This window comes from Coloeus monedula, assembly GCF_965178545.1.
Source record: "Coloeus monedula genome assembly, chromosome: 4".
Taxonomy (NCBI): domain Eukaryota; kingdom Metazoa; phylum Chordata; class Aves; order Passeriformes; family Corvidae; genus Coloeus; species Coloeus monedula.
Window position 1 is genome coordinate 14,808,220 of NC_138784.1, and position 14,512 is coordinate 14,822,731.

Consider the following 14,512-nt stretch of genomic DNA (forward strand, 5'->3'; position numbering starts at 1 on the left):
GGCACTTTTATTAGTCACAAATTCCCACCTGATGGCAGCAAATCAGTTTGCATTCTACAGCTTAACACAGGTTACTACATCCTGTGTTGTTCTTTGGGATCAGGATCTTCAGCCACAGGTGGGGACTGGAGGTGTACCCTCGTTCTGTTTGACCTTTAATACATGAAGAACTCCTCTTTGGCCAGCTACTATAGTGAAAATCAACCTATGGTTAGTATATACCTTTCTTTCTATGAGACTGAGTCTTGTCCCACCACCCCCAAAGGTTGGGAAAGTGAGAAACAACTTTTAGTGTCTGCTTCTTTTAGCAGCAGATGTCTTATTTGATTTGTATGTAAGTAGGAAAACTTTGAAGCGTGGTCAAAATACAAAGGGAAAAGTACTTCAAAGAAATGTAACACTGTAAGTGTATCTGATCCCTCGAGGTTTTTGAAGTTTTATTGTGAGATTATGTATTCAGAGGAAGATTTGTATGGAAATACTGAAGGTCATTAATGCATCGAAGCCTTTATGAGTGTTGGCCTTGAGCTATTCTGTGCTAGTTTTGCTTTCACATGGTGGCAGGCGAGTGGTCCTTCACCTGTCTGTCTGCACTGCCAGTGTGCCCAACACAACAAAAGTTAGCGTGGTCACTGAGGGGGAAACCAAAGCAAAAGGCTCTTACAGAGTGAGACGTGTTCAGCAAAGTTATCCCATGATCAGCAGAGATCTGTGGTATGGCTGAACAAAACCACAGTGAGTTAAACTCCCCAAACTTCTGATTTGCATCTGTCGCTCTGCTGGAGTGGAGTCCAAGGTGGTCCTTGGTGCTGGATTACAGGTTTCTAATAAATACCTTGAACTTTGGGAGAGTTCACATCTTGGAGCTGAGCTTTGTTTTAGGGTTGGGCATCCACTCCTGTACAAACATGCCCAGCTGTGCTGGAGGAGAGTGGTTGTTGTTTTTCCTTTTGGCAGACAAGGATTCTGGCATTGAAGTTTTTAATTGCAGGAATTATATTAGCAGTTCCCAGTGCTCAAGGCGGGGGGGGGGGGGTTGTGTGTGTATTTGTGTGCAGGAGGAGCTAATTAGATGTGTATAAATAATGGGCTTGGGAGCTTTTAATCCTAGATGTATTGTTTCATCCTTGCTATCATCTCTTGCAGTGGAACTGTGGAAAGTTAGAAAACTATGAAGTTACACAAGAGCCACTTTTTCCCAATATAACTTTGAAACAGCAGTGAAGTTATTTTTGGTCTTTTTATGTCATAAAACCATCTTTGAATTTATTCAGTGTTTTAATAAAAACATCTTAAAATATTACTACATTTTTTATATTTTTGAAGGTTTATTTTAATTAGAGCTGTAGGTCGAGGGAGGGGAAACAGTTAAGCAGTCTAGGATTTCTTTGCTCTATTACAGACTTAAAAAAAAAAGTCAGGTGATCCTGCTTCCCCATGTCTTCCTTCCTTCCTTTCTATGCCTTACTGTATTTCATGTCAAATAAGGGCCTTTCTGTGTTCAAACCTTCAGGATATTTGTAGATCACGAAACTTCCTTCAGCAACTATGTGCCTCAATAATGCTGTTCTTTCTTAATGAAAACTAATATCCTAGTGAAGTTACTTCTGTGGAAGACCTCGAGTTTTGAGAGATTATGTGGGGTAAAACTGGCTTTGCAGAAGAGTCTGTAAACCTGACTGGCTTAAACATGTGGCAGATACTTAATAATGGAGAGGGGCAGTTCAGCTCTTGCATGTGATGATATTTCTACATTATTGTTGTTGTCGTGTGATTTAGCCACACCTAAGTTTGCTTCAGACTTGTTGACTTGGATCGTGGCTCCACTGGTGGTGTGCTAACCCATCCACTGCTGATCCTTGCCTACAAAGAAAGTTTTGTAGCCCCTTGTTTCAATTAGACTGCTATGGATACCCAAACCAGGTGATTTATAGGTGTATTCACACTGAACTGCCGCAACTGGGCTGTAAACTTCCTTGTAAACTGCTCTTAAAAGTTATCTTCTTCTCCATTTTAATGTGTTATAGCCCTGTCTGATAAAGGCAGCCCACTATCGGTAAGGTCAGTAATAAACCAGTTCATTGCTGTATCTAAAGAAACAGGCATTTTTCATTGTTCTGTGTAATAAAAAAAATTGTTTCACGCTTACAATATCTGTAGTGAGTAACCTCAGTCTCAGTGCCTTGTTATCCCACAGAAATCCAGGTGGATTTGCAGCAGCTGCAGTTCTGCCCCAGCTGGGCATCAAGACATGTCTTGATGCAAGCATGTCTTAGTTTTCTGAGTGCTAAGATTTGTCTTCGTCTCCTGGGCTGCATCTTCCTCACTTGCAAAGCCAGCACTTTCTGCTCATCTTGCTCATGGGGCGAGGGGGTGAGATATTCCCCACTCCTGCACATGCCCAGAGGCTTGGCCATGGCAGGGAGAGTGGCTGCTCCCTTCCATCCCTAGACCTTTCTCTCTTAAAGGGGAGGTGGCAGAAAGAAGACAGTCTCTTCTCTTCTGCCCCTTCTCCCCCTGCCAGTTTCTCTCCTCTTCCTGCCGCAGAGGAAAGGAGAGAGCGTAGGGCTGGGACCTTGTGTTGTGTTTAAAGCTCTGTTCCTGCAGAGGCCACAGCTCTGGCTTGCTGCTGATCTGCTGCCTCCCTCTGCCTTGCTGGTGAAGCCGTCCTACCCTTCAATATCAACCAAGAACATTTTATCCTTACCCATGTAGCCCTCCAGCCCACCCCAGCATTGTTTCCATTCCTCTAGCACTGATGTCTTTGTCTTGTGAGCTCCTCTGAGCCCCAGGTACAGCTCAGCCACTGCTCCGCCTGAGTTTTTTAGCCTTGGGTGATGCTGGAAGCTGCAGGGCACCAGGACTGAAACCATCTCTCTGCAAAGGATGGTGAGGAGATGTCAGTTGTGCAAGAGGAGGAGGGGTTGAGATGGGATGGAGAGGACAACATCTCTACCCCGAAGAACCATCTGTAGGCTTTCAGGAGAAAGGAATGAGCAGCGAAAGAGCTGTGTCCTGGCTGCTAAGTTGTCTCTGTGCTGAGGAGCAAAGCTGGCACAAGGGTAGGCAGGACACACGGCTCCCCAGCCAAGCAATGGTGTGGGCAACACATGGTTCCTTAAAGCTGCACTGTAGTAGTATTGGGGGTTTTGGGATTTGTTTGCTTGCTACTCACCAGTGCAGCATTCAGAAGAGAAAGGCCCTCTCTTGGAGCTGAGAGCACATAGCTTTTGTCCTTCATCTCTTAGCACTGGGACTTTGGTGTTGAAAAAGCAAGACAAAATCAACAGCACTCTGCTCCCTGACTGAAAATAAAAAAGAATAAAATCTTTGCTTACTCCAGCATTACTGAAATCCCTGGGGCTGTGCTTTGCCTAGGGATTGGAGAAAGGGTGTGGGGAAGAGAAGTGGATGAGAGAAAGTGTGGGAAGGGCAGCGCTGGGAAAACACCCTGTGTGTGCCTCTTCTTCACCCTGACATCAACGAGTGACTCTGGAGTTGAGCAGTCAGCACAGGCTGTGTCCCAGAGCAAGGAGAGGATGGTCCTGAGGGGATGAGGGAGAGCATCCCAGCAGAGCCACGCTGCCTGGGCAAGAGAAATCCCCTCGTTCTGCAGCTGGGCAGTGCCTTGCTCTGCAGGGCCTGTGGCAGCTCTGGCTGGCTATGGGATAGTGCACTCCACAGTTATCAAACATCAGAGCTCACTGTTTGAGGAGAACAAGCACACATTTCAGAGTGTTTTGCCCATGAACCACTTGTACCTTTTCAAAGCTGAGAACTAATGCAAAATTTGAAGTCTGCATTTTGAACTCACATCTACTATTTCAGGAATGTCAAAGGTCGAGTGTCCATTTTCAATAGTGATTCAAGTCCGTGTGCTGCCTAAAGCAGCTTGTCTTGACGTGGACTCTCTCAGATTCCCAGTTGTGCTACCTAAACAAAGGCTGTTGGCAAAGCTCCAGTGTGAGTTATTGGCAAAGGGCTTTAGTTTAGGAGAAGATGAAGAGGTCCACAAGCATTGGAGGAGAAAAAGAGAAAATCAGAGGGAAAGCTGGCTTACAATTTGTGGTTTTTCACTTTTCCCGTACTTTTTACTCATTAAAATTCAGTCCCGCTCTATTACGTGGCAAAAAAAAAGATTCCTTAACCAAGTTGAATTTTACCCTGCTTCATTTTTAAAATGCCAGGAGAGTTGAGATGGCAAATCATGTGTCAGTGGTGCAGTGGTGGTACTGGCAGCCTCACGTTCTGAGGGATCATGAGTCTTTGAGAAACAAAAGTATCCTCACACACAAATGTGTGCTTCAGATATCGCACTCTTGTTTTACATATTGCTCCTGAAAGGTAAATCTTAACACAGCAAATTCAGAGACAGATAGAAGGGGAAGGATGCAGTATATACACAGATTTTCCGTATGTAACAGTTGGTGCTGCAAAATTGCAAGGCATAGGATTTTTTGTTGTTTTCTGCAGACACTTACTAAGACACTGTTCAGGCTAAATATATTTTATTTATTTATGGACTTTTTATGGGTGGTGCCCTCTACTTCTGCTCTGTGCAGTGTCAGCACTGAAGGTGTGCATCTGGAAACTCTTAGACCTGAAGGTGCAAAATCTAGAGCCAAATCCTTTTTGGTTCTGGAGGGTTGTGAACCTTTGGATCCAGCTCGTTGAAAGACAGTGGCACGAGCTATGAAATGGTATCTAAATGTGGGTCAGTTCTCAGGACTCGGTAGGTTTTAAGGTGTTTTTAAGAACTACCTTTTGGCCTGTCACCCAACAGTGCCCCTTTTGTTTTGTAGCCTGTGTGGCCACAGCGTGTCAGTAACATGTTGCTGGGGAATGTGAGGCATTTCCTTGCTTGCATTAGCAGTCTTGGAGTCAGGGATGAATATCTCATTTGTTTTTCTAATCAGTGGACCCAAGCAAAACAAGTGAGAAAACAATGTATTGGTTCTCAGGCTCTCTGAGGTGAGAAGTTGAATACTATTAAATGGTTAACCAGTAAAACAGGAACAGCCTGAAGGGGTCTGTAGGGTTTTTTGTTTTTTTGGTTTTTTTACAAGACTTCATTTGACCTTGGATTGCTTGTGAGAAAAGAGTGAAAGTGAGTCTGAGTCTGAAGAGGGTGTGCAGACAGGTATTAGCATCACACAGCTGCTGGGCAGGTAGGGAGCTGCCTCCCTGTCACCCAGCACTCACAGAGCCCACAAAACAACATCACCTGTCAGTGTCAAACCCGGGTTTTTAAATTTCCTTTCAGTTGCAACAACAACAACAAAAGAGCTGCTGGAGAGCAAGGTAGCAGAGATAAGCAACCAGAGTGATTTCAGTGCTAGAGACCCAAATAAAGGGTTTGTTTAGTAACTGGATATGAATCTAAGCCATAAACCTTGACTCAGAGACTTTGGGTGTTTAGATAAGCTGTTTGCTGTGTATGCATCTCTGTCAAAGGATTTCAGGGATGCTTATCTTGTCGAGGCTTAGCTTTTGATTTACGACCAGAGTGTTTAACAAATTTTAAGGCAAAGTGCGGAATGCGACTCAGCTGGTTGGTAGTAAAGGTTGTGTGAATTGAGGTAAGTTTTTCCCAGGTATAAACATTTATATTTTGGAAGGACTTCTGTGTTTTGTGCTCTTAAAGTACTTTAAAGTAATTTCTACAGCTTGAAACCTTTGATCTCGAGATGCTTCTTACGTTCTATGGGATGGGCTTTTATCCTCAGTGTGCTTCCATTCATTTTTATCAGTTAAAGGAAATAAATAGTGCTTGTTGTATAATAAAGAAATAATGAAATTCAGTGAACAAAGAAAGGATCTAGACTTAGGGAACAAAGGGACATTTGTTGATTTTTTTGTAGTCCTGCGTAATAGGAGAGCAGTATTGCTTTGATGTCATTGACTAGAGCTCAGCAAATTCAAAAATAATTTTATTTATAGATACAAAAATAAATAGACATTATGAGTTTAAAGTAAGCCTTTGCCAACATTTGGGTTGTTTTTATCCGTAATAATGTTGTGGATACACCTGGTTCCACATGGTGACGTCAGATAAGGGGGGCAATGTCTGAATTACTTGGCCAAAAGCATATCTGGGACCTTACTAGATGGCCATCCCTGCCTCAAACTAAGATATTTCACTATATTATTCTCATTAAGGTATTTCTGGCATTTCCTAATTTGACTTTTTAAATTTAATTTGTTCTTTTCTTGCAAAACACCAGAGCAATATATTCAACTAGGATCCATTTTCTTTTTTAGTTTCTTCTTCCAGGCCTGGAAGGAATGAAATGGAGTCGTCATTTACATTAGAAGAAATGTTAATGACTCCAAGTGTAAATTACCCGAATATATTCATTAGTATGTGTAAAACTGCTACTGACTGGTGGCACTGTAGTTGAGCATCTTCAAAACATCCCATGAGAAACTGTGCCAGGGATTTGGATTGAATTCATTTGAAACTGTTTGTAATTGTGATTGAAATGTATTTTGTAAATAAGTCTCTGTGTGTTTGTGTTTCTCTTCTGGTCTGCCAGAAAAAGCAGAAATAGATGTGTCTGAAATGACATTTGTCTTCATGAAATAGAGCTTTATTTTGTAAAAATTAATTGCTAAGGATGTGTTGTTTTAGTGTAGTGAGGCAAGAGAGATGAATTCAGAAGCTGCTTTAGACCTCTCATGCAGTCATCTGGTACATGCAGGACTGAGAATGCAGGACATGGATTTTGACAGCATTTAGGATCTTACTTTTGCTGTGGAACAGGTTCTTTCCCTCCACCCTCCCCAGAAAAGATGACTGCAACTTCTTTTTCATTTTACTTTCATGGTAGGCTACTCTGGGGTGACAGTCAGCTCTTGGAGGTCCTTTTTTACTCTCAACTGCTCTCAGAAACAAGCCCTAATCGAGGTTTTTAATTTCTGTGTATCAAAATTTCCTGGCTTAAGGAGTGTTACATGTGAATGGGAGAGCTGGGAAACCTAAGTCATCCATCTTATTGCATCATGTTATAAAAATAATCTGTAGCTGATGCTTTATTTCCCAGCAGTGAGCATTTGCAGCCCATGTGCACAAAGGGGAAGGCGAGTGGGACAAAAGGCCAGCCCTCCCTTCCTCAGAGCAGTGACATCCAGGGCACGGTGTGTCCTCTGGGCCTCCAGACTTGCCAGCAGGCAGCTGATTCCCTTTAACTCTGCAAACCTCTGGGCTTTAAAGCATGGTGTGTTTTGCAGGTGGAGATCCAAAATGAGACCACCCCCAAAACAACAAAAAAATGGGCTCGAAGATGTTGCCCCTCGATGCCTCTGTGTGTGCTGTTTGATCTAGGAAAGAGGCAGCCTCTGGGTGGGAAAACTATCACTTCCTACATATGTAAAATGCTTAAGCACTTTTTTTCCTCCCTTCTTTTTTGAAGTCTGCCATCTTAATTAAATAGCAGATTTTGAAATCCATATCCAGGCAGCTTTCCTGTTTGTATCCAACAGACTACAGTTCCGTTCACAGAGCCCCTTGTTGGGGTTTTTTTTTTTCCAGCTTTCCTTGTGTTTGTTTGCAGGGCAGCGTTTTGTTTTCTCTGTAAGCCGTTCGGAATACGTCTTCACCAGCGCTGTAGCCAGAGGGTTTGTATGTCATTCAAAAATAAAAATAAAAAATCTCCACCTACTGAAAAGTGAACAGCACAGCCCTAGCAACCGGCTGGTGCGTTCGAACCAGAGGAAGGGACATTAAACAAGTAAGACCAAATTATGTCTTCTCTGTTATAGCCAGGGATGTGGTAGAAATGACAGCTAGTGATAAGATTAATCATAAATTATAGTGGAGAGAGCTGCATTTGTATTTTATTTTTGTTTTGTTTAATGGTGGTCTGTAAACACGGGCTTGACGAAGCAATGCTTGTTCTTGTCGACATGAGCAAGGTATTCAGCTGGGAGCTCTAAAAGGGGGATCTGCCTCTGTAAAAACAGCCCCCCACGCCCCACCTGGCACTGGTTGTGCACACAGGAAGGTAAGTGTTGTCATTTTCTTGGAGAGCAAGAGAAAACTTATTTTAAATAGTGTGTCAGGCAGGGCACTGCCAGTGCTTTCCTCTCAGGTGTTGTCGGTGACGTTATGCCAGGGGTGGATTTCATTCATCTGCCTCTCTGTCTCCTGCGTGCACGTTGATATCTCATTTATCTGCCATGCCATAGATCCATCTGTGTTAAAATGATGATTTTTCCCCTTCCTCCTTCTGTGGATGAAGGGAATTTAAACTGCTTGTCATCATTAGCTATGCATTCTTTTCCTAAGGAGCTCCATTGCACCCCTCCAAGATGGATTTCTGTTCATGTTACCTGCATGGTTTTCCTTAATCACTGCCAAGAAACAAAACCCAAAGCCTTGAGTTTTCCCTTAGGTTTTATTTGTATTAGACAAAACCCATAAAGAGGAAAGAGTGGAACATACGTATTGGAAAAGCTCTGCTGCGTCAGTGGCCCACTGAGCTTCTCTCAAAGTTTGTGAAGTCAGAGGGTGCCCTTCAGGAGGCACAGGGATTAATCTGCTGGTACCTTATTGTTGTCCCCTTTTGTTTAGTCCAGAGAGAGCTGTTGATTGCTGATTCGTGTTTCTTTGGCTCCCTCTGCACGTCCCTTTTCCATCCTCTTCCTCCTGGGGTTTGTTGTCTTTTCTGGTTCCATGGTTCCATGCAGTTTGGTCCTTTGCTCCCCTGGCATATGAGGTCCTCTTTGCCCTCTTCCCACCTCTTTCCCGCATGCTGGTGATGGTTGTGCAAAGCCCAAACCAATTCTACTCCTTTGCTAGGGAAGGATACTTCCAATATTATTTTTCTATCACAGCAATTTTACTTCCTGACTGCTGGATGTGCTGCACTGTGCTGGGAAGGTGGCCAGAGCAGGATGTGCTGTTCCAGGCAAGTTTTCAATGACCACTTTTAGGACCAAATAACCAGGGAAGTGGGATTTTGTTGCATCATCCCCAGCTGTTCGGCTCAGGGGCTTTTTGTTCTTTTTGATTTCACCTCTTCCAAGTTTCTCAGCTGTGGGCTTGGTGAGGCTGCTAACAGATGCTCCATGAGTGGTGGAAGGGTTTTTGGAGGTCTGTGTGTTTGCGGGGTCTTGCTTCAGTAAGTTTTATCTTAAAATTTCTCCCTGCTGCTCTCATTAGCACAGCTCCTTTGGGAGTAGCAGTGGAGGAAGCTCTGTGCAAACCTGCATGTCTTTCCTTGGAGGCAGAGCCAGGTAACCTGGATGCTGTTGGTAGCACTGTCTGCTCCTATCAGCAGACCTGTCTTAGGGATTTCTGACAACCACGGACAAGCCCCTTGTTTAGGGAAAGCGAGGAGTGCTTTTTGGAAACATGAGGGGTGGTTGTGCCTGGATGAAGCGCAAGGATGGTGATTTTTCTGTGCCTATGAGCCATGGCTATATTGCACAAGTACAAATTAGCAGTTCCTTGTACCCATTTCATGCATTTCCTAGCCAGAAGGTGAGAATCAAGGGGTGCACTGTAAACAAATGTGGTTAGGGAGCACTCTGCTCCTTTGTGTATTTTTAGCCTACATAGACTTTTCCTACCAGCCTCCAGTACTGTGTTTAATGCTTGATCGTGAGCTGCACTGAGCTCGCTGATGGTGAGGTGGGAGGGCACCACTGGAGGTATCCAGCCCAGCCCCTGCCCAAAGCAGGGATGCCCAGGACAAGGCTGTGCCATGTAGGGTCCAGTTGGGCTGTGAGTAGCTCCAAGGTTGGTGACCCCAAAAGGGCAACCCTTTCTATTGCTTGCCGTCCTCATAGCAAAAAAGCTTTTAAAAATGATTTCTTTTTATTTAGGCATTTTTTTCTCCCCCTTTTTTAATTCTAAAGTGAGCTTCCCTGTGTTTTTATGTGTGCCCAATGCCTCTTGCCATGTCACTGGGCACCACTGAGAAGAGCCTGGCTCTGTCTTCTTTACTCGCCCCGTGAGGTGTTTATGCGCTTTGAAAAGCTCATGTGTGCTTCTGATTCCCAAACATTGATTGGCTGCTGTGGGTTTGTGGTTGCTTTGTGCTGTTGGTCTTTTTCCACTTAGAGCTGTAAGGAATCAGTGTTTTGCCTGGGGCTACAAAAGCCCCGGGCTTTCTTGTGTGTTCTTTGCCCTTTGAGGGAAATCCACAGCAGATTGTTCACACTCTGCCTTCATAGACACCCATATTTGAGCAGGACCTGATATCAGTGCCAGGAAATCTTAAGCAGAGAAAAAAAAGGAGACTGTCTTCAGTGTTGTCCAAATGAATGTGTATGCAAAAGCTGCATTATCTGCTCATTTTTATCAGATGTGAAGGCACCAAACCAATTGTCTTGTAGTGTCTGCATATTCTGGCAGGTCTTATACTGATTGAAGCTGAATGTTTGTGTTGTGTTTAAAACTGCGGTCTTTCTCCTTGAAGGCTGAAAGTCTTCAGTTATGATGCTACTGCATTTTTTAAGATTTGCAGCATCTTCACTTACAGGTATTTTGACTGTTTAAAGTTCTCTTGGTTTTTCTGACTCTGATAACCATGTAATAAAACCAGGCATTTGCCAGAAGCGCAGCAGTCTTTGTGCTGTCGTTAAGAGGTTACCTTAGGGTTTGGACCTACTTCATAAATAAAACTGTTGTTGTGGAAGATGAAATGTTTATTGGCATTTAAAGAATAACATTTCAGCAAAGCTGGCTGGCAGCCTCCAATAAGAGCTACTTCCCAGCTAGGTCAGACCAATAAGGTGACTCGTAGGAGGGAAAAATCAGTTTATAATGGGGATTTTTGTTTAGGTTTGATTTTTAGTAGAGTCTCTTCCAGGACTTATGCCAGATACTGTGAACTACTTTCTTAATTGGTCTTGTCGGGGCAAATGTCAGCAGTGGTGCAGCCTAATACAAAACCCAAATGGCAGGGTATGCAAAGGTTAAAGCGAGTTTTCCTTCCTGGTGTTTGTTTAGTTCTGTTCCCTAGCTGTATTTATAACAGAGGCAGTCTCATGTGTATTAGATTAAAGCCAAGGCAATCTGGGCTGTGTTGGTGGTTTGTGTGTCCACTGTGCTGGGCTGGAGGGATTGGGAATGCCTCTGACCCCTGCAGCTCCACTTCAGCCAAGTTCCTAAGCACCTGCTTAAATTAACTTGTAGCCTATCAGGATTTCTGGTCTGCTAGTTCACCTATGGGCAGCATGTTGGGCAGGCTTACTTTTCCAGCCTGGTGGAAATACTCCTTTGGGAACCACTTCTGGTTTGTAGAAGTTTGAAAGGGAGATCAGATTGCATTGTTACCATGTGAATCTGCTAAACTCAGAGCAGGGATAGTCTGTGCATGCACACTACATCCAGTGAGTTGTGGGCATCTGAGAGATCCTGCCTGTAGGCAGAAAGTTCCATGCCTGAAAATTCTGGATTGTCAGACATCCAAAATCTCAGAGAAGTGAGTCAGACTTCTCTTTTTCTATTTCTTGGGGAGAAAATTACAGCAGACACACATGGTTTATTGCTGAATTGCAGCTCCCTTTAAGTGGTAGAAGGCCTATGTCTTCCCTGTGAGCTTCCTGGAAGTGCCATGTGGGATTTCTGAGGTGTTCTGTGGGATGCCCTGTCAGTAGCATGGACCTGTGGGCAGAGCAGGCCATGGGCCACTAGAAACTGGGTCATCAGGCTGGTGCTTTGATTCCTCAATCCCAGTCCATGCCTGGTGGTGAGCACCTCTGAGTTTTGTTGTGGCCAGCAAATGGCCCCAGTCTTCTTGCTGATCTGACAACAGTGATGCCTGAATTCAGAGAACACACAGTGAAATTAAATTCTCTTTTGCAGATTCAATTGCAGAATTGAGACTCTGGACCAACTCACACCGTCAGCGTTTTACTGCTCCTTATGGTGTAGCTGGTGATTGTTCCTGAGAAGAGAGAAGATGATGAGTGATGCAAGTGACATGCTCGCTGCAGCCCTGGAGCAGATGGATGGCATTATAGCAGGTAAACACCTGGGGCAGGGGTTTATTTTGCTTTTTGGGTCCTCCTTTCTCGCACTGGGAGGACAGAGTTCCAGGCGGAGAAGGGAGTATGCTGGGAATTGCTTTTGGTGCCTTCCATTATAGCTTAGAGTTAACAAATAACCATAGTGGAGGGATTGCACAGACTCTCACAGGCTCCATGGATTGGGTTTTCTCCTGCCCTCTCTCAAAGGGCTGATGGAAGTGGCTGAGTGGTGCAGTTCAGCTTCTGCATGGAGCACCAGGAGAGTCAAGGACAATAGTGGCTACTCTGAACTTCCCTCAACTTGGAAGAGTTATAACATGAATTTTCTTTTCTTTTCTTTTTTTTTTCTTTTCAAAATTGGAGTGCTTTGGGTCCAGACACTTGGTTTGGACCTGCCTTGAACATCTGGATTATTTATAAGTACCTGTAAATTGTAAGTTGCCCAGGGAGAGGCATCACAAAGAATACAACCTCTGCTTTTAAGCAGAGGCTAGTAAGTTAGAAATTAATGTAAATACCCAACACATAGGAGGGAAAGAACAAGAAGTCAATAGTCAAAAACACCCTTGCAAGTATAGCAACACAGTTATAAAGTTTTTAGTAGTTCCACTTAAACAATTTTCCTTAGAGAAATATACAGTGTGTGCTTTGTTTGAACAATGACTCTTCTCTGCTTAAAGATATTAAGGACACATAGCAGGAACACATGTAAAGGGGATTCAGTTTGATCATGATGATCTCTAAAAATACATGTAAGCTGTGACTTCAGTAATTTCCATAAGTAGACACTGGTATTTGGATCCGATCATGTATTTGTGTTTCCAAGAGCCCAAGCTGGTTATGGCAGGATGAGGTTTAATATAAAAACAAAATGCGATGTTGGAAGATTTAAATCACCACAGACTTCATTTACCCATGTCTGTGAATGGATCTATAAAGGAATATAACAAAGGGATATCAGCTCCTGTGCTGTTGAGGTTATTTTTCTCTTTATTGTTTTCAGTGGGAATTTAGCAGAATACTTGGATTTTTGTGGCTTTCCAGATGGGGTGAATGAAAGTTCATGGAAGTGCATATATAGCATATCCTTATGGTTTCTAAAAGTTGACAGCACAAATGAAGGTCTGTCATGAACACGTCTCATTGTGCCAAGGTATTACAGAATTAAGGTCAAAAATCAGTGTACTGGAATTACAGTTGGAATTAGCTAGGTTGACTTAAATCAACCTTAATCCTAAATTGATAGTTTCCTTTCTTAATATATAGCAACTTCTAATGTAGGTCAAATATGCATCCTGTGAGTTTATGCAAATGAGAGATTTTTCTCTTTATTAACATGCAAATGTCAGTGCTACCGTGTCAAATTGCTGGGTTTAAAATTTATTCCCTTGCAGAAGCGATTTGGTCTTTTAATTTATCTTCATCTTTTTCTTTATTATTTTAAAAAATTTCCGGTACCTTGGAGCAGCATAACATATTCCTGCATGGAAAACTCAGGGCATGCTTTTCTCTGGACACCATCACTGGAATGTGACTTGGATCATTCAGTGCCTGCAGGGTGACTCAGGGCCTTGGCAGAGGATGTTCCATCCCTGGCAGGACCTTCTGCCTTGGGAATTCATCCCAGGGAGCAGAAGCCCAGCCCACGCCTCGACCCCATGGGCAGGTTGTGGCATTCCCATTCCCTGTGGACCAGCCCACCTCCTCCCTGCTGGAGCTTCCCTCCCCGAGCACCAGCGCTGAGTTTGGCTGGGATAAATCCTGCCAGGAACAACCTTTGCCCTTTCCCAGCCTCGGGGTGTGCCCGACCCACATCCCGTGCCTCACCCCATGCTGTTTTGCTCCCTGCAGGTTCCAAGGCACTGGAATACTCCAATGGCATCTTTGACTGCCAGTCCCCCACCTCCCCCTTCATGGGGGGCCTGCGGGCACTGCACCTCGTGGAGGACTTGCGGGGCCTGCTGGAGATGATGGAAGCGGACGAGAGGGAGGGGCTGCGCTGCCAGGTCCCGGACTCCACGGCGGAGGCTCTCATCGAATGGCTCCAAAGTCAAATGGTACAGTCTCACCTTGTTTTACCTGCACCAGGCTCATTTTGGATGTTGGCTAGACTGGCTCCGTTTTACACAGCTATTTATAAAGTTTGGATTGGGTATCAGGGAAGAGATTTTGGTTTTGAGATACTGCTGTGGAGTCTTGGAAAGGCTGTTGCTCAAATGCCTCGTGCAGTGGGTTGGCCTCTGCTGTCTTTGATGTACCACTGTGTCTCAATCTAGGGAGCAAACAATACTTGGTAACTGCAGTTTCATCTCAGAAAAAGATGGGCAGAGACTTTCTTTTAAGAATCAGATGCTTAGGTGGGGGGAAAATAGTTGGTTTGAATACTTTTCAGTAAAAAGTGGTTTTGGCAGCGTTTTTTCTATGGGGACCACTGTTACTGCTGAGCTTCCTTACCTGATTTATAACATAAATGAGTGGTGTAAGCTCTGCATCCCTTTAATCTGGATACCAAACCAAACTTTTATTTTCTGTG

At 43.9% G+C, this 14,512-nt stretch overlaps 1 protein-coding gene across 10 annotated transcripts in view; it reads left to right on the forward strand.

Moving 5' to 3' along the window:
* Positions 1-14,512, forward strand: part of PPFIBP1 (PPFIA binding protein 1) — a 102,598-nt gene that overhangs the window by 43,399 nt on the left and 44,687 nt on the right. For all 10 annotated transcript variants that reach the window (XM_082281022.1, XM_082281026.1, XM_082281025.1 and 7 more), the window contains exons 3-4: positions 11,816-11,976; positions 13,831-14,036. In XM_082281022.1, coding sequence (XP_082137148.1) covers positions 11,913-11,976; positions 13,831-14,036 — 270 coding nt within the window. In that variant the 5' untranslated portion in view covers positions 11,816-11,912. The remainder of the gene's footprint in view (positions 1-11,815; positions 11,977-13,830; positions 14,037-14,512) is intronic.